At 41.0% G+C, this 18,517-nt stretch overlaps 1 protein-coding gene across 9 annotated transcripts in view; it reads right to left on the reverse strand.

Annotated features, from left to right (window-relative positions):
- Positions 1 to 18,517, reverse strand: part of SMG7 (SMG7 nonsense mediated mRNA decay factor) — a 167,513-nt gene that overhangs the window by 80,922 nt on the left and 68,074 nt on the right. For all 9 annotated transcript variants that reach the window (XM_053693974.1, XM_053693976.1, XM_053693971.1 and 6 more), the window contains 4 exons: positions 18,359 to 18,515; positions 17,621 to 17,691; positions 10,374 to 10,434; positions 7,317 to 7,436 (listed from right to left, as the gene is read on the reverse strand). In XM_053693974.1, the coding sequence (XP_053549949.1) occupies positions 7,317 to 7,436; positions 10,374 to 10,434; positions 17,621 to 17,691; positions 18,359 to 18,515 (409 nt within the window). The remainder of the gene's footprint in view (positions 1 to 7,316; positions 7,437 to 10,373; positions 10,435 to 17,620; positions 17,692 to 18,358; positions 18,516 to 18,517) is intronic.

Here is an 18,517-nt window from a genome sequence, read left to right on the forward strand (position 1 = left end):
GCATTGAATATCGCTCTCAGTTCCAGAATATTTATCGGTAGAAGAGATTCTTCCCGAGACCAAAGACCCTGAGCTTTCAGGGATCCCCAGACCGCGCCCCAGCCCATCAGACTGGCGTCGGTCGTGACAATGACCCACTCTGGTCTGCGGAACGTCATCCCTTGAGACAGATTGTCCAGGGACAGCCACCAACGGAGTGAGTCTCTGGTCCTCTGATTTACTTGTATCTTCGGAGACAAGTCTGTATAGTCCCCATTCCACTGACTGAGCATGCACAGTTGTAATGGTCTTAGATGAATGCGCGCAAAAGGAACTATGTCCATCGCCGCTACCATCAACCCGATCACTTCCATGCACTGAGCTATGGAAGGAAGAGGAACGGAATGAAGTATCCGACAAGAGTCTAGAAGTTTTGTTTTTCTGGCCTCTGTTAGAAAGATCCTCATTTCTAAGGAGTCTATAATTGTTCCCAAGAAGGGAACCCTTGTTGACGGGGATAGAGAACTCTTTTCCACGTTCACTTTCCAGCCGTGAGATCTGAGAAAGGCCAGGACAATGTCCGTGTGAGCCTTTGCTTGAGGAAGGGACGACGCTTGAATCAGAATGTCGTCCAGGTAAGGTACTACTGCAATGCCCCTTGGTCTTAGCACCGCTAGAAGGGACCCTAGTACCTTTGTGAAAATCCTTGGAGCAGTGGCTAATCCGACAGGAAGCGCCACGAACTGGTAATGTTTGTCCAGGAATGCAAACCTTAGGAACCGATGATGTTCCTTGTGGATAGGAATATGTAGATACGCATCCTTTAAATCCACCGTGGTCATGAATTGACCCTCCTGGATGGAAGGAAGAATAGTTCGAATGGTTTCCATCTTGAAAGATGGAACCTTGAGAAACTTGTTTAAGATCTTGAGATCTAAGATTGGTCTGAACGTTCCCTCTTTTTTGGGAACTATGAACAGATTGGAGTAGAACCCCATCCCTTGTTCTCTTAGTGGAACAGGATGAATCACTCCCATTTTTAACAGGTCTTCTACACAATGTAAGAACGCCAGTCTTTTTATGTGGTCTGAAGACAACTGAGACCTGTGGAACCTCCCCCTTGGGGGAAGTCCCTTGAATTCCAGAAGATAACCCTGGGAGACTATTTCTAGCGCCCAAGGATCCAGAACATCTCTTGCCCAAGCCTGAGCGAAGAGAGAGAGTCTGCCCCCCACCAGATCCGGTCCCGGATCGGGGGCCAATATTTCATGCTGTCTTGGTAGCAGTGGCAGGCTTCTTGGCCTGCTTTCCCTTGTTCCAGCCTTCCATTGGTCTCCAAGCTGGTTTGGCTTGAGAAGTATTACCCTCTTGCTTAGAGGACGTAGCACTTTGGGCTGGTCCGTTTTTACGAAAGGGACGAAAATTAGGTCTATTTTTCGCCTTGAAAGGCCGATCCTGAGGAAGGGCGTGGCCCTTACCCCCAGTGATATCCGAGATAATCTCTTTCAAGTCAGGGCCAAACAGCGTTTTCCCCTTGAAAGGAATGTTTAGTAGCTTGTTCTTGGAAGACGCATCAGCCGACCAAGATTTCAACCAAAGCGCTCTGCGCGCCACAATAGCAAACCCAGAATTCTTAGCCGCTAACCTAGCCAATTGCAAAGTGGCGTCTAGGGTGAAAGAATTAGCCAATTTGAGAGCATTGACTCTGTCCATAATCTCCTCATAAGGAGGAGAATCACTATCGAGCGCCTTTATCAGCTCATCAAACCAGAAACATGCGGCTGTAGTGACAGGGACAATGCATGAAATTGGTTGTAGAAGGTAACCCTGCTGAACAAACATCTTTTTAAGCAAACCTTCTAATTTTTTATCCATAGGATCTTTGAAAGCACAACTATCCTCTATGGGTATAGTGGTGCGTTTGTTTAAAGTAGAAACCGCTCCCTCGACCTTGGGGACTGTCTGCCATAAGTCCTTTCTGGGGTCGACCATAGGAAACAATTTTTTAAATATGGGGGGAGGGACGAAAGGAATACCGGGCCTTTCCCATTCTTTATTAACAATGTCCGCCACCCGCTTGGGTATAGGAAAAGCTTCTGGGAGCTCCGGCACCTCTAGGAACTTGTCCATTTTACATAGTTTCTCTGGGATGACCAACTTTTCACAATCATCCAGAGTGGATAATACCTCCTTAAGCAGAATGCGGAGATGTTCCAACTTAAATTTAAATGCAATTACATCAGGTTCAGCCTGTTGAGAAATATTCCCTGAATCAGTAATTTCTCCCTCAGACAAAACCTCCCTGGCCCCCTCAGATTGGGTTAGGGGCCCTTCAGAGATATTAATATCAGCGTCGTCATGCTCTTCAGTAACTAAAACAGAGCAGCCACGCTTACGCTGACAAGGGTTCATTTTGGCTAAAATGTTTTTGACAGAATTATCCATTACAGCCGTTAATTGTTGCATAGTAAGGAGTATTGGCGCGCTAGATGTACTAGGGGCCTCCTGAGTGGGCAAGACTCGTGTAGACGAAGGAGGGAATGATGCAGTACCATGCTTACTCCCCTCACTTGAGGAATCATCTTGGGCATCATTGTCATTATCACATAAATCACATTTATTTAAATGAACAGGAATTCTGGCTTCCCCACATTCAGAACACAGTCTATCTGGTAGTTCAGACATGTTAAACAGGCATAAACTTGATAATAAAGTACAAAAAACGTTTTAAAATAAAACCGTTACTGTCACTTTAAATTTTAAACTGAACACACTTTATTACTGCAATTGCGAAAAAACATGAAGGAATTGTTCAAAATTCACCAAATTTTCACCACAGTGTCTTAAAGCCTTAAAAGTATTGCACACCAAATTTGGAAGCTTTAACCCTTAAAATAACGGAACCGGAGCCGTTTTAACACTTTAACCCCTTTACAGTCCCTGGTATCTGCTTTGCTGAGACCCAACCAAACCCAAAGGGGAATACGATACCAAATGACGCCTTCAGAAAGTCTTTTCTAAGTATCAGAGCTCCTCTCACATGCGACTGCATGCCATGCCTCTCAAAAACAAGTGCGCCACACCGGCGCGAAAATGAGGCTCTGCTTATGCTTTGGGAAAGCCCCAGAGAAATAAGGTGTCTAATACAGTGCCTGCCGATATTATAATATCAATATACCCAGATAAAATGATTCCTCAAGGCTAAATATGTTTTAAAACTGAATCGATTTAGCCCAGAAAAGTCTACAATCTTAATAAGCCCTTGTGAAGCCCTTATTTACCATCGTAATAAACATGGCTTACCGGATCCCATAGGGAAAAATGACAGCTTCCAGCATTACATCGTCTAGTTAGAATGTGTCATACCTCAAGCAGCAAGAGACTGCACACTGTTCCCCCAACTGAAGTTAATTGCTCTCAACAGTCCTGTGTGGAACAGCCATGGATTTTAGTTACGGTGCTAAAATCATTTTCCTCATACAAACAGAAATCTTCATCTCTTTTCTGTTTCTGAGTAAATAGTACATACCAGCACTATTTTAAAATAACAAACTCTTGATTGAATAATAAAAACTACAGTTAAACACTAAAAAACTCTAAGCCATCTCCGTGGAGATGTTGCCTGTACAACGGCAAAGAGAATGACTGGGGTAGGCGGAGCCTAGGAGGGATCATGTGACCAGCTTTGCTGGGCTCTTTGCCATTTCCTGTTGGGGAAGAGAATATCCCACAAGTAAGGATGACGCCGTGGACCGGACACACCTATGTTGGAGAAAAGGAATGATGTCCCTTGAACAACCATCAGATCAATCACCTCCAAGCATTGAGCCACTGATGGACGATAACAGACTGGAGAGAAAGCCACAAAGCAAGAACAGAGTAGAAGAGAAATTTCTGACATCCGTCAAGAAAATCTAAATAGACAGGGAATCTAAGATTGTTCCTAAGAAACACACCCTGTAGCTGTAACAAATGAATTCTATTCAAAATGCACTTTTCATCCATTGGGAACAAAGAAGAGACAAAAACATCTCTGAAAGGACATGCACTGAGAAGAACATGTAGCCATATATGGAAATGAACTCTCAACCTTTAGCATACAAGCCTGTAAAGTTAACCACTAAGCCAGTGTGGGACACTTTTTGAGACTTTGCTAGATGAAAAGATGAGGTCTAAACCAAGACATAATCCAGGTAAAAATGTTACTCCCAGAGGGGCCCCTAGTACCTTGCAAAGAGTCTAAGGGCCAAGAAACCCAAAAGAAAGAGGAACAATTTGGAAGAAATTTTCCAAATTGTAGACCTAAGATCCTAACCTAGTATTATCAAGGAAGGCACCGTAATCATAAGAAGAAAAATAAATATATATATATATATATATATATATATATATATACACACACACTGAAAAATCTCCTAGTGAGAGATCACTAGTAAAGAGATATGAAATATTTAAGACAATATCGGATAACTCAAACACTATCAGAAATCCCCCTATAGGAGAAAAAAAATAAAAATAATAATGAGTCCAAGAACCTAATCATGGACATCAACAAGATAGTGTTCCTAAGAGCGCCGAAAATTGTGTATAAGATGCCACAATATAAGAAAGATGATAAAATAAAATCTTAGTGAAAAAGCACTAGACATTAAATATACTGCATAATCCTATAAACATAGGAAATGTCCCCCAGACATGAAACAGTCTGAAATCAAGTCCTCCAAATGTATCAATTTGCAATAAAAAAAAATCTTTATCAGGGACAAGTAATAGAACACCCAGAACGATAAAATTGCTCTAAAATACTCCAGCGATGCTCCTGGAAGATAAAGAGGGCGACCGTCACCATAAGATCACAAGATCCTGAACACTTGACGTCCAAGAAAAATCTCATTGATCTGACATGGAGATCAAACCAGGGTGTAATAAAAATTTGTTGAATATATATTGAACTGTCACAAAATTGTGGCAAAAAAACCCTGAGAACCTCTTCCAACCCCTCTAAAAGGGTAACTAGAGCAGGGGTCTAGTCTGAAATTGAAACTTAAGAGTTACAAGGTATGAGACCAATGTGCTATCAATTCAGATTGCAAGGTTCAGGCAGAAACCCACATAATATAGGAGATCAGAATATCCGATAAAATGGGAATTAAAACGGAGGATAAAAAAAAAGACAGATGTTTTAACCTAATAGAATAAAACAAAGCTGATATACAGATAATACTGCACAGATTGAAAAGTAGATTGAATATAAAGTATAAACCATAACTCTTACACGCCACCGAGTGGCACCAAAGAGCCAAACATTTCTGAATATCCGCAAAAAATTAGATGATAAAAATTACTGTATTCTAGTAAGTCTACTATAAAAGCTGACAGGTAATTAGGTACAGTCAAGCATATGGCTACAGACCTCAGATTACACAGAATAACTGAAAAAAAGGATCAGTTACACCCTTAAAGATTCCCTGAAAAAAATCCTACAAGGAACTTATGGACCGCTGTTGATTCTTAAATGGCACAAGAAGAAAAAACAGGGTCCAATAGGGAATATATGCTCCAACTGAATACAGGGAGCAGAGGCAAAACGCTCAAGAGAAAAACTTATCTGACAAAGCTGTAAAGTGCTTAAAACTAAGAAACGGCTAAAGCACTATACCAAAGTGCGTCACACTGCCGCCATATTAACATAATAAAACCCCATACAGCCTAACCATATATGCATAGACTATAATTACGGAGCGTATAACCTATGGGAAAAGGACCGCTCCCATGAGGAAGTCCGGCTCGAACCTGAGAGACTGGTAGAGTACAACGAAGTACTTGGTCCCATACAAAATAAACAGCCCCTTACAGCTAACTGTTGATTGCAAACACAAAAATGTGAGGGGAAAAAGAACAGCCTCTGTTGAAAACGCTGCAGACACAGACCCAACCAAATTCTCAAGCAGAAGCCGGATAATTTTAGATATAACTGTGCATCTCAAGAGTATTGTAACCCTTACATTTCACAACGCTAGCAAGGCACTCCTAATTCCGAGCCAAACATTCCTGAATACTGCTTTCCGATATTCCTGAGAAGAGCGCCATTATTTAAAAAGGGTGCGAAAGAAAACAGCAGTAGATTATGCCATCTGCCCTGTAACGGCTTACCTTACCCGGACATGAGGGTAGACATAAAAAATATTGATCGTAGCAACGGTCCCAACAATAATTATTATGTGCAGTCTAACAGAGTAGTAATACACAGCCTTAGACGGGTAATTAAATCCGTTGTACACAGGGAACCCCTGACAGTAAAAAAGGATTTAGTTTCACTACATGGAGCATAAGCCATATCATTAGTGAGTTAACACAAAGGACCAGCACCTGTGCGTGGATTTATAGGCTATACACGTCCCCATATATAATAAGCCTGGGTTGCTATGCTACTGACCCTTCAGGAGGCAGAGAGGAAATTACACTTAACAGCTTTTGCTGGGGTGCTCTTTGCCTCCTACTGTTGGCCAGGAGTTGAATATCCCACTAGTAATTGGAAAGACGTCATAAACTCTCCATGTCATAGGAAAGAAAAGTAGATTCACTGCACCAAAGTATTGCGGATATTGTCTTACAACGCATCTTCCTTTTGGCTTTCGTAGCCTTTAACATATGCATTACATTAGTTTATGCATTCCATGATGTCATGAAAACACAAATAATGTGGCTCTTTGAATACTGTGACAATACCCAGAATGCTTTGTTCTGGCGCAAAGATATTACAGTGGAGGTTCTTGGAGTCAAAATATAAATTAATATTTTTTTAAGGAATATGGATAGTTAGCATACTTTCGATACCCACAAATGTGTTACATAAAAAACTCTTTATTAAGCCATGTTCACTGTTATTAGGGATATTATGATTTTCATTCAAACACACAAATCTAGTCTACGATTTAAAGAAGAAGCAAAAGAGAAATCTAGGTTTCTAGTTCCTAACTGCTATCAATAGCTAATTAAATTAATAAATTATATTCTCTCTCTCTGTATGTGTTTGGTTGTGTGTGTGTGTGTAGTAGCCAGGTTAATTTTTTTGTGAATTTTTTTTAGATAATGATATTTTGTGCAACAAAATAAATAATTATTAGCTAATTGTTGATTAATATTGGCTTTAACTTTAGCTGTGTGATCAGTAAAATCAGCCGGGTGGTGTGCCCATTGAATAGTTTGAAGCAAACATTACGGGGGGGGGGGCAGCAAGGGGAGTTCACTTCTTTTTTTTACATATATTATATGTATGTTTCTATTGTTCTAAAGCTTTACACAAAATGAATGCAATATTTATTTGGTGAACACACCGAGAGTGGGTTTCACAAATCCACTTCCCTAGGGACACAAGGCGTAAAGGCCTCAGCTGTCGGTGCTGGGCATCTTTGTCTCCTGTGATGGCTTGGTGACCTCTAGAGAAGTCCAAGTTCCTGTAAAAAAAATAAAAATATATATATATATATTATAGATAGTATTCTTTGTTGAAAGCTAAACCTAGGTAGACTCATACTCTAATTTCTAAGCCCTTGAAGGCTGCCTCTTATCTCAGTGCATTTTGACAGCTTTTCACTGCTAGTTCATGCGTGTCATATAGATAACATTGTGCTCAGTCCTGTGGAGTTATTTAAGAGTCAGCATTGATTGGCTAAAATGCAAGTCTGTCAAAAGTACCGAGATAAGGGGGCAGTCTTTAAAAAAAAAACACTTAGATACAAGGTAATCACAGAGGTTATAAGTGTATTAATATAACAGTGTTGAGTATGCAAAACTGGGGGAATGGGTAATAAAGGAATTATATATCTTTGTAAACAATAATATTTTTCAAGTAGACTGTCCCTTTAATAAAAGGCACATGGTGACGGGCAGAAACTTCAAACTGTTTAAAACAAAACTTCAGCACCTTACCCCTAAACCAAACTACAGGGAGTGCAGAATTATTAGGCAAATGAGTATTTTGACCACATCATCTTCTTTATGCATGTTGTCTTACTCCAAGCTGTATAGGCTCGAAAGCCTACTACCAATTAAGCATATTAGGTGATGTGCATCTCTGTAATGAGAAGGGGTGTGGTCTAATGACATCAACACCCTATATCAGGTGTGCATAATTATTAGGCAACTTCCTTTCCTTTGGCAAAATGGGTCAAAAGAAGGACTTGACAGGCTCAGAAAAGTAAAAAATAGTGAGATATCTTGCAGAGGGATGCAGCACTCTTAAAATTGCAAAGCTTCTGAAGCGTGATCATCGAACAATCAAGCGTTTCATTCAAAATAGTCAACAGGGTCGCAAGAAGCGTGTGGAAAAACCAAGGCACAAAATAACTGCCCATGAACTGAGAAAAGTCAAGCGTGCAGCTGCCAAGATGCCACCAGTTTGGCCATATTTCAGAGCTGCAACATCACTGGAGTGCCCAAAAGCACAAGGTGTGCAATACTCAGAGACATGGCCAAGGTAAGAAAGGCTGAAAGACGACCACCACTGAACAAGACACACAAGCTGAAACATCAAGACTGGGCCAAGAAATATCTCAAGACTGATTTTTCTAAGGTTTTATGGACTGATGAAATGAGAGTGAGTCTTGAAGGGCCAGATGGATGGGCCCGTGGCTGGATTGGTAAAGGGCAGAGAGCTCCAGGCCGACTCAGACGCCAGCAAGGTGGAGGTGGAGTACTGGTTTGGGCTGGTATCATCAAAGATGAGCTTGTGGGGCCTTTTCGGGTTGAGGATGGAGTCAAGCTCAACTCCCAGTCCTACTGCCAGTTTCTGGAAGACGCCTTCTTCAAGCAGTGGTACAGGAAGAAGTCTGCATCCTTCAAGAAAAACATGATTTTCATGCAGGACAATGCTCCATCACACGCGTCCAAGTACTCCACAGCGTGGCTGGCAAGAAAGGGTATAAAAGAAGAAAATCTAATGACATGGCCTCCTTGTTCACCTGATCTGAACCCCATTGAGAACCTGTGGTCCATCATCAAATGTGAGATTTACAAGGAGGGAAAACAGTACACCTCTCTGAACAGTGTCTGGGAGGCTGTGGTTGCTGCTGCACGCAATGTTGATGGTGAACAGATCAAAACACTGACAGAATCCATGGATGGCAGGCTTTTGAGTGTCCTTGCAAAGAAAGGTGGCTATATTGGTCACTGATTTGTTTTTGAATGTCAGAAATGTATATTTGTGAATGTTGAGATGTTATATTGGTTTCACTGTTAAAAATAAATAATTGAAATGGGTATATATTTGTTTTTTGTTAAGTTGCCTAATAATTATGCACAGTAATAGTCACCTGCACACACAGATATCCCCCTAAAATAGCTATAACTAAAAACAAACTAAAAACTACTTCCAAAACTATTCAGCTTTGATATTAATGAGTTTTTTGGGTTCATTGAGAACATGGTTGTTGTTCAATAATAAAATTAATCCTCAAAAATACAACTTGCCTAATAATTCTGCACTCCCTGTAGTCATGTGCTGTGAATTAGCAAACTCATCTTGAACATTTAGCAGAAGACAATCATAGATCTTTGGTTCAATGCCAAGCATTAAGAAGAAACAGATGATAGGGCATATCTTTCTGGCAATAATTAGGACCATAACTACCTGGTTACACTACTGGGAAAAACAGTTACTGTTAGTCTGTAAAATGTCTCCAAGGAAAACTGGCTGACAGAGCCAACATCAAAAGAAAAATAGACCCATAGAGAGTTCTGGGAAGACACTTATAACCTACATTGCAAAAATTTAATGATTTTAAGAGTAGAAGTGTAATCTCTAAACTAGAAAAACAAACCAACATTCTAAAAGAATCCAAAATTAGCGCTTGTATGTACTCTTGGGTATTAATAGCCAATATGAACTTATGGATTGCGTTTTTAGGTTGTCATACTTTTTTTTTTTAATTATAAAGGTCAGATGAATGTGGCCCTTTAAACCTATGAGAGTAAGTTATTATGTTTCAGTTGATAAATTACCATCACTGTGCACCATGAAATCCTTACCGTAAAATAAAATGTGTGGTTCCATAAAATGGAGAGAGAAAAGTGAAAAATTTAGAAAACAGGTCACAATTTAAGGCTGGAGGAAAGGAGATTTAATTTCCAGCAACAAACATTTTTTCACTGTAAGAGAATTCAAATTGTCTAACTCATTTCCTAAGGAGGTAGTAAATGCCAATACCTTAGACATATTTCTGGCTAGAAACAGAATTCAGGGATATGATTGCTTGTATTAAATGGGTCACCTTTTATAATAGGATTAATTTAAGCTCAACTGGAGCTGTAAATATATTGCGATTTGTATAGGTTGAACTTGATGGACTTTTTTCAACCTCCTCTACTACGTTACTATGTTATAAACTGTTCACCTGAAAGCTGGTCGAAGAGCCAGGAATCCCTGTAGTTCAAACTCCTCTGGAAGTGGTAACACTAATAAATGAATACGGAAATATGATTACATGAAATTCTCCAGCCTGTTTCTGCCCCAACAAAGCATGTAAAAAAACAGAATTTATGTTTACCTGATAAATTACTTTCTCCAACGGTGTGTCCGGTCCACGGCGTCATCCTTACTTGTGGGATATTCTCTTCCCCAACAGGAAATGGCAAAGAGCCCAGCAAAGCTGGTCACATGATCCCTCCTAGGCTCCGCCTTCCCCAGTCATTCGACCGACGTAAAGGAGGAATATTTGCATAGGAGAAACCATATGATACCGTGGTGACTGTAGTTAAAGAAAATAAATTATCAGACCTGATTAAAAAACCAGGGCGGGCCGTGGACCGGACACACCGTTGGAGAAAGTAATTTATCAGGTAAACATAAATTCTGTTTTCTCCAACATAGGTGTGTCCGGTCCACGGCGTCATCCTTACTTGTGGGAACCAATACCAAAGCTTTAGGACACGGATGAAGGGAGGGAGCAAATCAGGTCACCTAGATGGAAGGCACCACGGCTTGCAAAACCTTTCTCCCAAAAATAGCCTCAGAAGAAGCAAAAGTATCAAACTTGTAAAATTTAGTAAAAGTGTGCAGTGAAGACCAAGTCGCTGCCTTACATATCTGATCAACAGAAGCCTCGTTCTTGAAGGCCCATGTGGAAGCCACAGCCCTAGTGGAATGAGCTGTGATTCTTTCAGGAGGCTGCCGTCCGGCAGTCTCATAAGCCAATCTGATGATGCTTTTAATCCAAAAAGAGAGAGAGGTAGAAGTTGCTTTTTGACCTCTCCTTTTACCAGAATAAACAACAAACAAGGAAGATGTTTGTCTAAAATCCTTTGTAGCATCTAAATAGAATTTTAGAGCACGAACAACATCCAAATTGTGCAACAAACGTTCCTTCTTTGAAACTGGATTCGGACACAAAGAAGGCACGACTATCTCCTGGTTAATGTTTTTGTTAGAAACAACTTTCGGAAGAAAACCAGGTTTAGTACGTAAAACCACCTTATCTGCATGGAACACCAGATAAGGAGGAGAACACTGCAGAGCAGATAATTCTGAAACTCTTCTAGCAGAAGAAATTGCAACCAAAAACAAAACTTTCCAAGATAATAACTTAATATCAACGGAATGTAAGGGTTCAAACGGAACCCCCTGAAGAACTGAAAGAACTAAATTGAGACTCCAAGGAGGAGTCAAAGGTTTGTAAACAGGCTTGATTCTAACCAGAGCCTGAACAAAGGCTTGAACATCTGGCACAGCTGCCAGCTTTTTGTGAAGTAACACAGACAAGGCAGAAATCTGTCCCTTCAAGGAACTTGCAGATAATCCTTTCTCCAAACCTTCTTGAAGAAAGGATAGAATCTTAGGAATTTTTACCTTGTCCCAAGGGAATCCTTTAGATTCACACCAACAGATATATTTTTTCCATATTTTGTGGTAAATTTTTCTAGTTACAGGCTTTCTGGCCTGAACAAGAGTATCAATGACAGAATCTGAGAACCCTCGCTTTGATAAGATCAAGCGTTCAATCTCCAAGCAGTCAGTTGGAGTGAGACCAGATTCGGATGTTCGAACGGACCTTGAACAAGAAGGTCTCGTCTCAAAGGTAGCTTCCATGGTGGAGCCGATGACATATTCACCAGGTCTGCATACCAAGTCCTGCGTGGCCACGCAGGAGCTATCAAGATCACCGATGCCCTCTCCTGATTGATCCTGGCTACCAGCCTGGGGATGAGAGGAAACGGCGGGAATACATAAGCTAGTTTGAAGGTCCAAGGTGCTACTAGTGCATCTACTAGAGTCGCCTTGGGATCCCTGGATCTGGACCCGTAGCAAGGAACCTTGAAGTTCTGACGAGAGGCCATCAGATCCATGTCTGGAATGCCCCACAATTGAGTAATTTGGGCAAAGATTTCCGGATGGAGTTCCCACTCCCCCGGATGAAATGTCTGACGACTCAGAAAATCCGCTTCCCAATTTTCCACTCCTGGGATGTGGATTGCAGACAAGTGGCAGGAGTGAGTCTCCGCCCATTGAATGATTTTGGTCACTTCTTCCATCGCCAGGGAACTCCTTGGTCCCCCCTGATGGTTGATGTACGCAACAGTCGTCATGTTGTCTGATTGAAACCGTATGAACTTGGCCTTTGCTAGCTGAGGCCAAGCCTTGAGAGCATTGAATATCGCTCTCAGTTCCAGAATATTTATCGGGAGAAGAGATTCTTCCCGAGACCAAAGACCCTGAGCTTTCAGGGGTCCCCAGACCGCGCCCCAGCCCACCAGACTGGCGTCGGTCGTGACAATGACCCACTCTGGTCTGCGGAAGCTCATCCCCTGTGACAGGTTGTCCAGGGACAGCCACCAACGGAGTGAATCTCTGGTCCTCTGATCTACTTGTATCGTCGGAGACAAGTCTGTATAGTCCCCATTCCACTGACTGAGCATGCACAGTTGTAATGGTCTTAGATGAATTCGCGCAAAAGGAACTATGTCCATTGCCGCTACCATCAAACCTATTACTTCCATGCACTGCGCTATGGAAGGAAGAGGAACAGAATGAAGTATTTGACAAGAGTTTAGAAGTTTTGATTTTCTGGCCTCTGTCAGAAAAATCCTCATTTCTAAGGAGTCTATTATTGTTCCCAAGAAGGGAACCCTTGTTGACGGAGATAGAGAACTTTTTTCTACGTTCACTTTCCACCCGTGAGATCTGAGAAAGGCCAGGACAATGTCCGTGTGAGCCTTTGCTTGAGGAAGGGACGACGCTTGAATCAGAATGTCGTCCAAGTAAGGTACTACTGCAATGCCCCTTGGTCTTAGCACCGCTAGAAGGGACCCTAGTACCTTTGTGAAAATCCTTGGAGCAGTGGCTAATCCGAACGGAAGTGCCACAAACTGGTAATGCTTGTCCAGGAATGCGAACCTTAGGAACCGATGATGTTCCTTGTGGATAGGAATATGTAGATACGCATCCTTTAAATCCACCGTGGTCATGAATTGACCTTCCTGGATGGAAGGAAGAATTGTTCGAATGGTTTCCATTTTGAACGATGGAACCTTGAGAAACTTGTTTAAGATCTTGAGATCTAAGATTGGTCTGAATGTTCCCTCTTTTTTGGGAACTACGAACAGATTGGAGTAGAACCCCATCCCTTGTTCTCCTAAAGGAACAGGATGAATCACTCCCATTTTTAACAGGTCTTCTACACAATGTAAGAATGCCTGTCTTTTTATGTGGTCTGAAGACAATTGAGACCTGTGGAACCTCCCCCTTGGGGGAAGCCCCTTGAATTCCAGAAGATAACCTTGGGAGACTATTTCTAGTGCCCAAGGATCCAGAACATCTCTTGCCCAAGCCTGAGCGAAGAGAGAGAGTCTGCCCCCCACCAGATCCGGTCCCGGATCGGGGGCCAACATCTCATGCTGTCTTGGTAGCAGTGGCAGGTTTCTTGGCCTGCTTTCCTTTGTTCCAGCCTTGCATTGGTCTCCAGGCTGGCTTGGCTTGAGAAGTATTACCCTCTTGCTTAGAGGACGTAGCACTTGGGGCTGGTCCGTTTCTGCGAAAGGGACGAAAATTAGGTTTATTTTTGGCCTTGAAAGACCTATCCTGAGGAAGGGCGTGGCCCTTGCCCCCAGTGATATCAGAGATAATCTCTTTCAAGTCAGGGCCAAACAGCGTTTTCCCCTTGAAAGGAATGTTAAGCAATTTGTTCTTGGAAGACGCATCCGCTGACCAAGATTTTAACCAAAGCGCTCTGCGCGCCACAATAGCAAAACCAGAATTTTTCGCCGCTAACCTAGCCAATTGCAAAGTGGCGTCTAGGGTGAAAGAATTAGCCAATTTGAGAGCATGAATTCTGTCCATAATCTCCTCATAAGAAGAAGAATTATTATTGAGCGCCTTTTCTAGCTCATCGAACCAGAAACACGCTGCTGTAGTGACAGGAACAATGCATGAAATTGGTTGTAGAAGGTAACCTTGCTGAACAAACATCTTTTTAAGCAAACCTTCTAATTTTTTATCCATAGGATCTTTGAAAGCACAACTATCTTCTATGGGTATAGTGGTGCGTTTGTTTAGAGTAGAAACCGCCCCCTCGACCTTGGGGACTGTCTGCCATAAGTCCTTTCTGGGGTCGACCATAGGAAACAATTTTTTAAATATGGGGGGAGGGACGAAAGGTATACCGGGCCTTTCCCATTCTTTATTTACAATGTCCGCCACCCGCTTGGGTATAGGAAAAGCTTCGGGGGGCCCCGGGACCTCTAGGAACTTGTCCATTTTACATAGTTTCTCTGGAATGACCAAATTCTCACAATCATCCAGAGTGGATAACACCTCCTTAAGCAGAGCGCGGAGATGTTCCAATTTAAATTTAAATGTAATCACATCAGGTTCAGCTTGTTGAGAAATTTTCCCTGAATCTGAAATTTCTCCCTCAGACAAAACCTCCCTGGCCCCCTCAGACTGGTGTAGGGGCCCTTCAGAACCAATATCATCAGCGTCCTCATGCTCTTCAGTATTTTCTAAAACAGAGCAGTCGCGCTTTCGCTGATAAGTGGGCATTTTGGCTAAAATGTTTTTGATAGAATTATCCATTACAGCCGTTAATTGTTGCATAGTAAGGAGTATTGGCGCGCTAGATGTACTAGGGGCCTCCTGTGTGGGCAAGACTGGTGTAGACGAAGGAGGGGATGATGCAGTACCATGCTTACTCCCCTCACTTGAGGAATCATCTTGGGCATCATTTTCTCTAAATTTTGTGTCACATAAATCACATCTATTTAAATGAGAAGGAACCTTGGCTTCCCCACATTCAGAACACAGTCTATCTGGTAGTTCAGACATGTTAAACAGGCAAAAACTTGATAACAAAGTACAAAAAACGTTTTAAAATAAACCGTTACTGTCACTTTAAATTTTAAACTGAACACACTTTATTACTGCAATTGCGAAAAAGTATGAAGGAATTGTTCAAAATTCACCAAAATTTCAATTTGTCTTAAAGCCTTAAAAGTATTGCACACCAAATTTGGAAGCTTTAACCCTTAAAATAACGGAACCGGAGCCGTTTTTATATTTAACCCCTTTACAGTCCCTGGTATCTGCTTTGCTGAGACCCAACCAAGCCCAAAGGGGAATACGATACCAAATGACGCCTTCAGAAAGTCTTTTCTATGTATCAGAGCTCCTCACACATGCATCTGCATGTCATGCTTCTCAAAAACAAGTGCGCAATAGAGGCGCGAAAATGAGACTCTGCCTATGATTAGGGAAAGCCCCTAGAGAATAAGGTGTCCAATACAGTGCCTGCCGGTTATTTTACATAATTCCCAAGATTAAAATAATTCCTCAAGGCTATGGAGTATAAAATATGTTTATATATAAATCGATTTAGCCCAGAAAATGTCTACAGTCTTAAAAAGCCCTTTTTTTCTTTCTGTAATAAAAATGGCTTACCGGATCCCATAGGGAAAATGACAGCTTCCAGCATTACATCGTCTTGTTAGAATGTGTCATACCTCAAGCAGCAAAAGTCTGCTCACTGTTCCCCCAACTGAAGTTAATTCCTCTCAACAGTCCTGTGTGGAAACAGCCATCGATTTTAGTAACGGTTGCTAAAATCATTTTCCTCTTACAAACAGAAATCTTCATCTCTTTTCTGTTTCAGAGTAAATAGTACATACCAGCACTATTTTAAAATAACAAACTCTTGATTGAATAATAAAAACTACAGTTAAACACTAAAAAACTCTAAGCCATCTCCGTGGAGATGTTGCCTGTACAACGGCAAAGAGAATGACTGGGGAAGGCGGAGCCTAGGAGGGATCATGTGACCAGCTTTGCTGGGCTCTTTGCCATTTCCTGTTGGGGAAGAGAATATCCCACAAGTAAGGATGACGCCGTGGACCGGACACACCTATGTTGGAGAAAACAAAGAGCAAATACAAAAGTGTAAAATGTTTTACTGCAAGTACAACTCATCACTATGATTGAAAATTTGGAACTATATATAAGAATTAGAACTTAGTTAAATATAATGGAATAGAAATGTCATCACATACGTGTACATATTTATAGTAGAAGAAAACAAGATTGTGTGTTATTTTAGTACAACTAATGGCGATATAAATCCTTATTTCAAAATAATGGAATACAAAAAAGCAAAACAATCAATATTACATAAGTAAAATTCGCTAATTGGGAAGTGATCTTTAAGAATATTAAAAAGGACACTCTGATGTTAGTATACACAATGTTTAAAAAAAAAAAATAATAATAATAATAAAAGTTTCAGTATAAATGTAAAATTTATTTTGCCCCCCTTTACCATTAATTTAAAACTGGAAAAAGTTTTTTTTATTTGAACAAGAACGTCAGTATCCGGAAAGTTTCCCCACTAAGCAAGTATGTAATATTGTAGCTATAAGGTGTTTTGTGTCCATTTAACAAATTAGGTCTGTCTGTTTATCTAGATGTGTAAAGTTATATAACATCAACTCAAAATGAATGATACCTTAAAGTAAATGTAAATTTTGATGCTAAAGTGCCCGGTTTTTAAAAATTCAAATAAAAAACAGGGGCACTTTAATTCATCAAAATTTACATTTCACTTCTGTTGTATAAAAATACTTACCTTTTAATCTTCACAGCAGCTACAGCTTCCTCCGGTTGTCGCAAGCCATTTCTGACGTCAGAAATTATGAATAGGTCATCCTCCAATCACAGCTTCCCCCCCGGGGGCATCAGTGTCTAATTCAACCCCGTGATTGGAGGAAGCCGGATTCCTCATTTTAGACCCAGGAAGAGGTTTTCCAACGGGTGGAGGAAGCTAGAGCTGCGTTGAAGATTAAAGGGTAGTTTTTTTTCACAACAGGAGTGAAATGTAAATTTTGATGAATTAAAGTTCCCCCGTTTTTAATCAAATTTTTAAAAAACGGGCACTTTAGCATCAAAATTTACATTCACTTTAAACTACGTGACTAATTTTACTAATTTGAACTTGTGGATTTCCATCAAGAGAGCTTTAGATCATTTACTCAGCCTACTCTATAGAAAAACGAGACTAGTTTAATTTTCGGGTGAGCTGGTGTTGCTTTAGCCGTGTCACAGTGAGCCCCACTTCCTCCTCCTTATTACACTGTAAAATATAAAGTAAAACTTTATACGTACAGTTTGCGCTGGAAAGGTCCTCTTCCAGTACATGAAAACTGTTCAGAAGTGAAATCAGCCACGGCCAAACACTGCAGAGAAGGATTTACATTCTAGGTAAGTATTTACAAACACAAATCATGGAAGGCTTTGTAAATATTAGGCATGGGCAACATTTTGTATTTTTTTTACAATTGCCGAAAATGGCCACAGGCAGCAACATTCAGTTATTTTTAAAGGGATAGGAAAATCAAAATTAAGTTTGCATGAGTCAGATAGAGCCGGTCATTTTAAGACCCTTTTAAATTCAGTTCTATTTTAAAATGTGCTTCGTTCTCTTGGTATCCCTTGTTAAAAAATGAATACGCACATATCCTACACTAGTGGGAGCTGCTGCTAATTGGTGCCTGCACATATTTGTCTCTTGTGATTGGCTAAATAGATATTGTCAGCTTCCTGTCAGTAGTGCAATGCTGTCCCTTCAGAATGGATAATGTTCTATCTGAATCATAAAAGAAAATGTTGGGGTTTACTATCCCTTTAACGCCGGATTTATTTGAGCTTTGGATTTGCACAGATCTTAATGTGTTGCACTTTCACATAAATAAATCCAGCACCGAAAATAGCCGAATGCCGGGGCCTGTGGCCATAATACTAAATTATACTCATGTCTAGTAAATATTATCTCTCTAATAAAAAGAAATCAATGTGTGGTCTTCTTCGGTCTCACGTACCCTCACGATAATTAATGCTACTTACTACTGTCTTTCCTCAACTGCAGTCTCCTGGAAGACAGTGGGACGCAGCTTCATCCAGTCTAAGGAAACCTTGATTGCAGGAAGTGGATCAGCACAGGCGGTCTCCTCACAGTGATAGGTCTTTAGGGGACTTCTGCACAGGATGCCCAAGAATGACACT

This window comes from Bombina bombina, chromosome 10 (genome assembly GCF_027579735.1).
Source record: "Bombina bombina isolate aBomBom1 chromosome 10, aBomBom1.pri, whole genome shotgun sequence".
NCBI classification, from domain to species: Eukaryota; Metazoa; Chordata; class Amphibia; order Anura; family Bombinatoridae; genus Bombina; species Bombina bombina.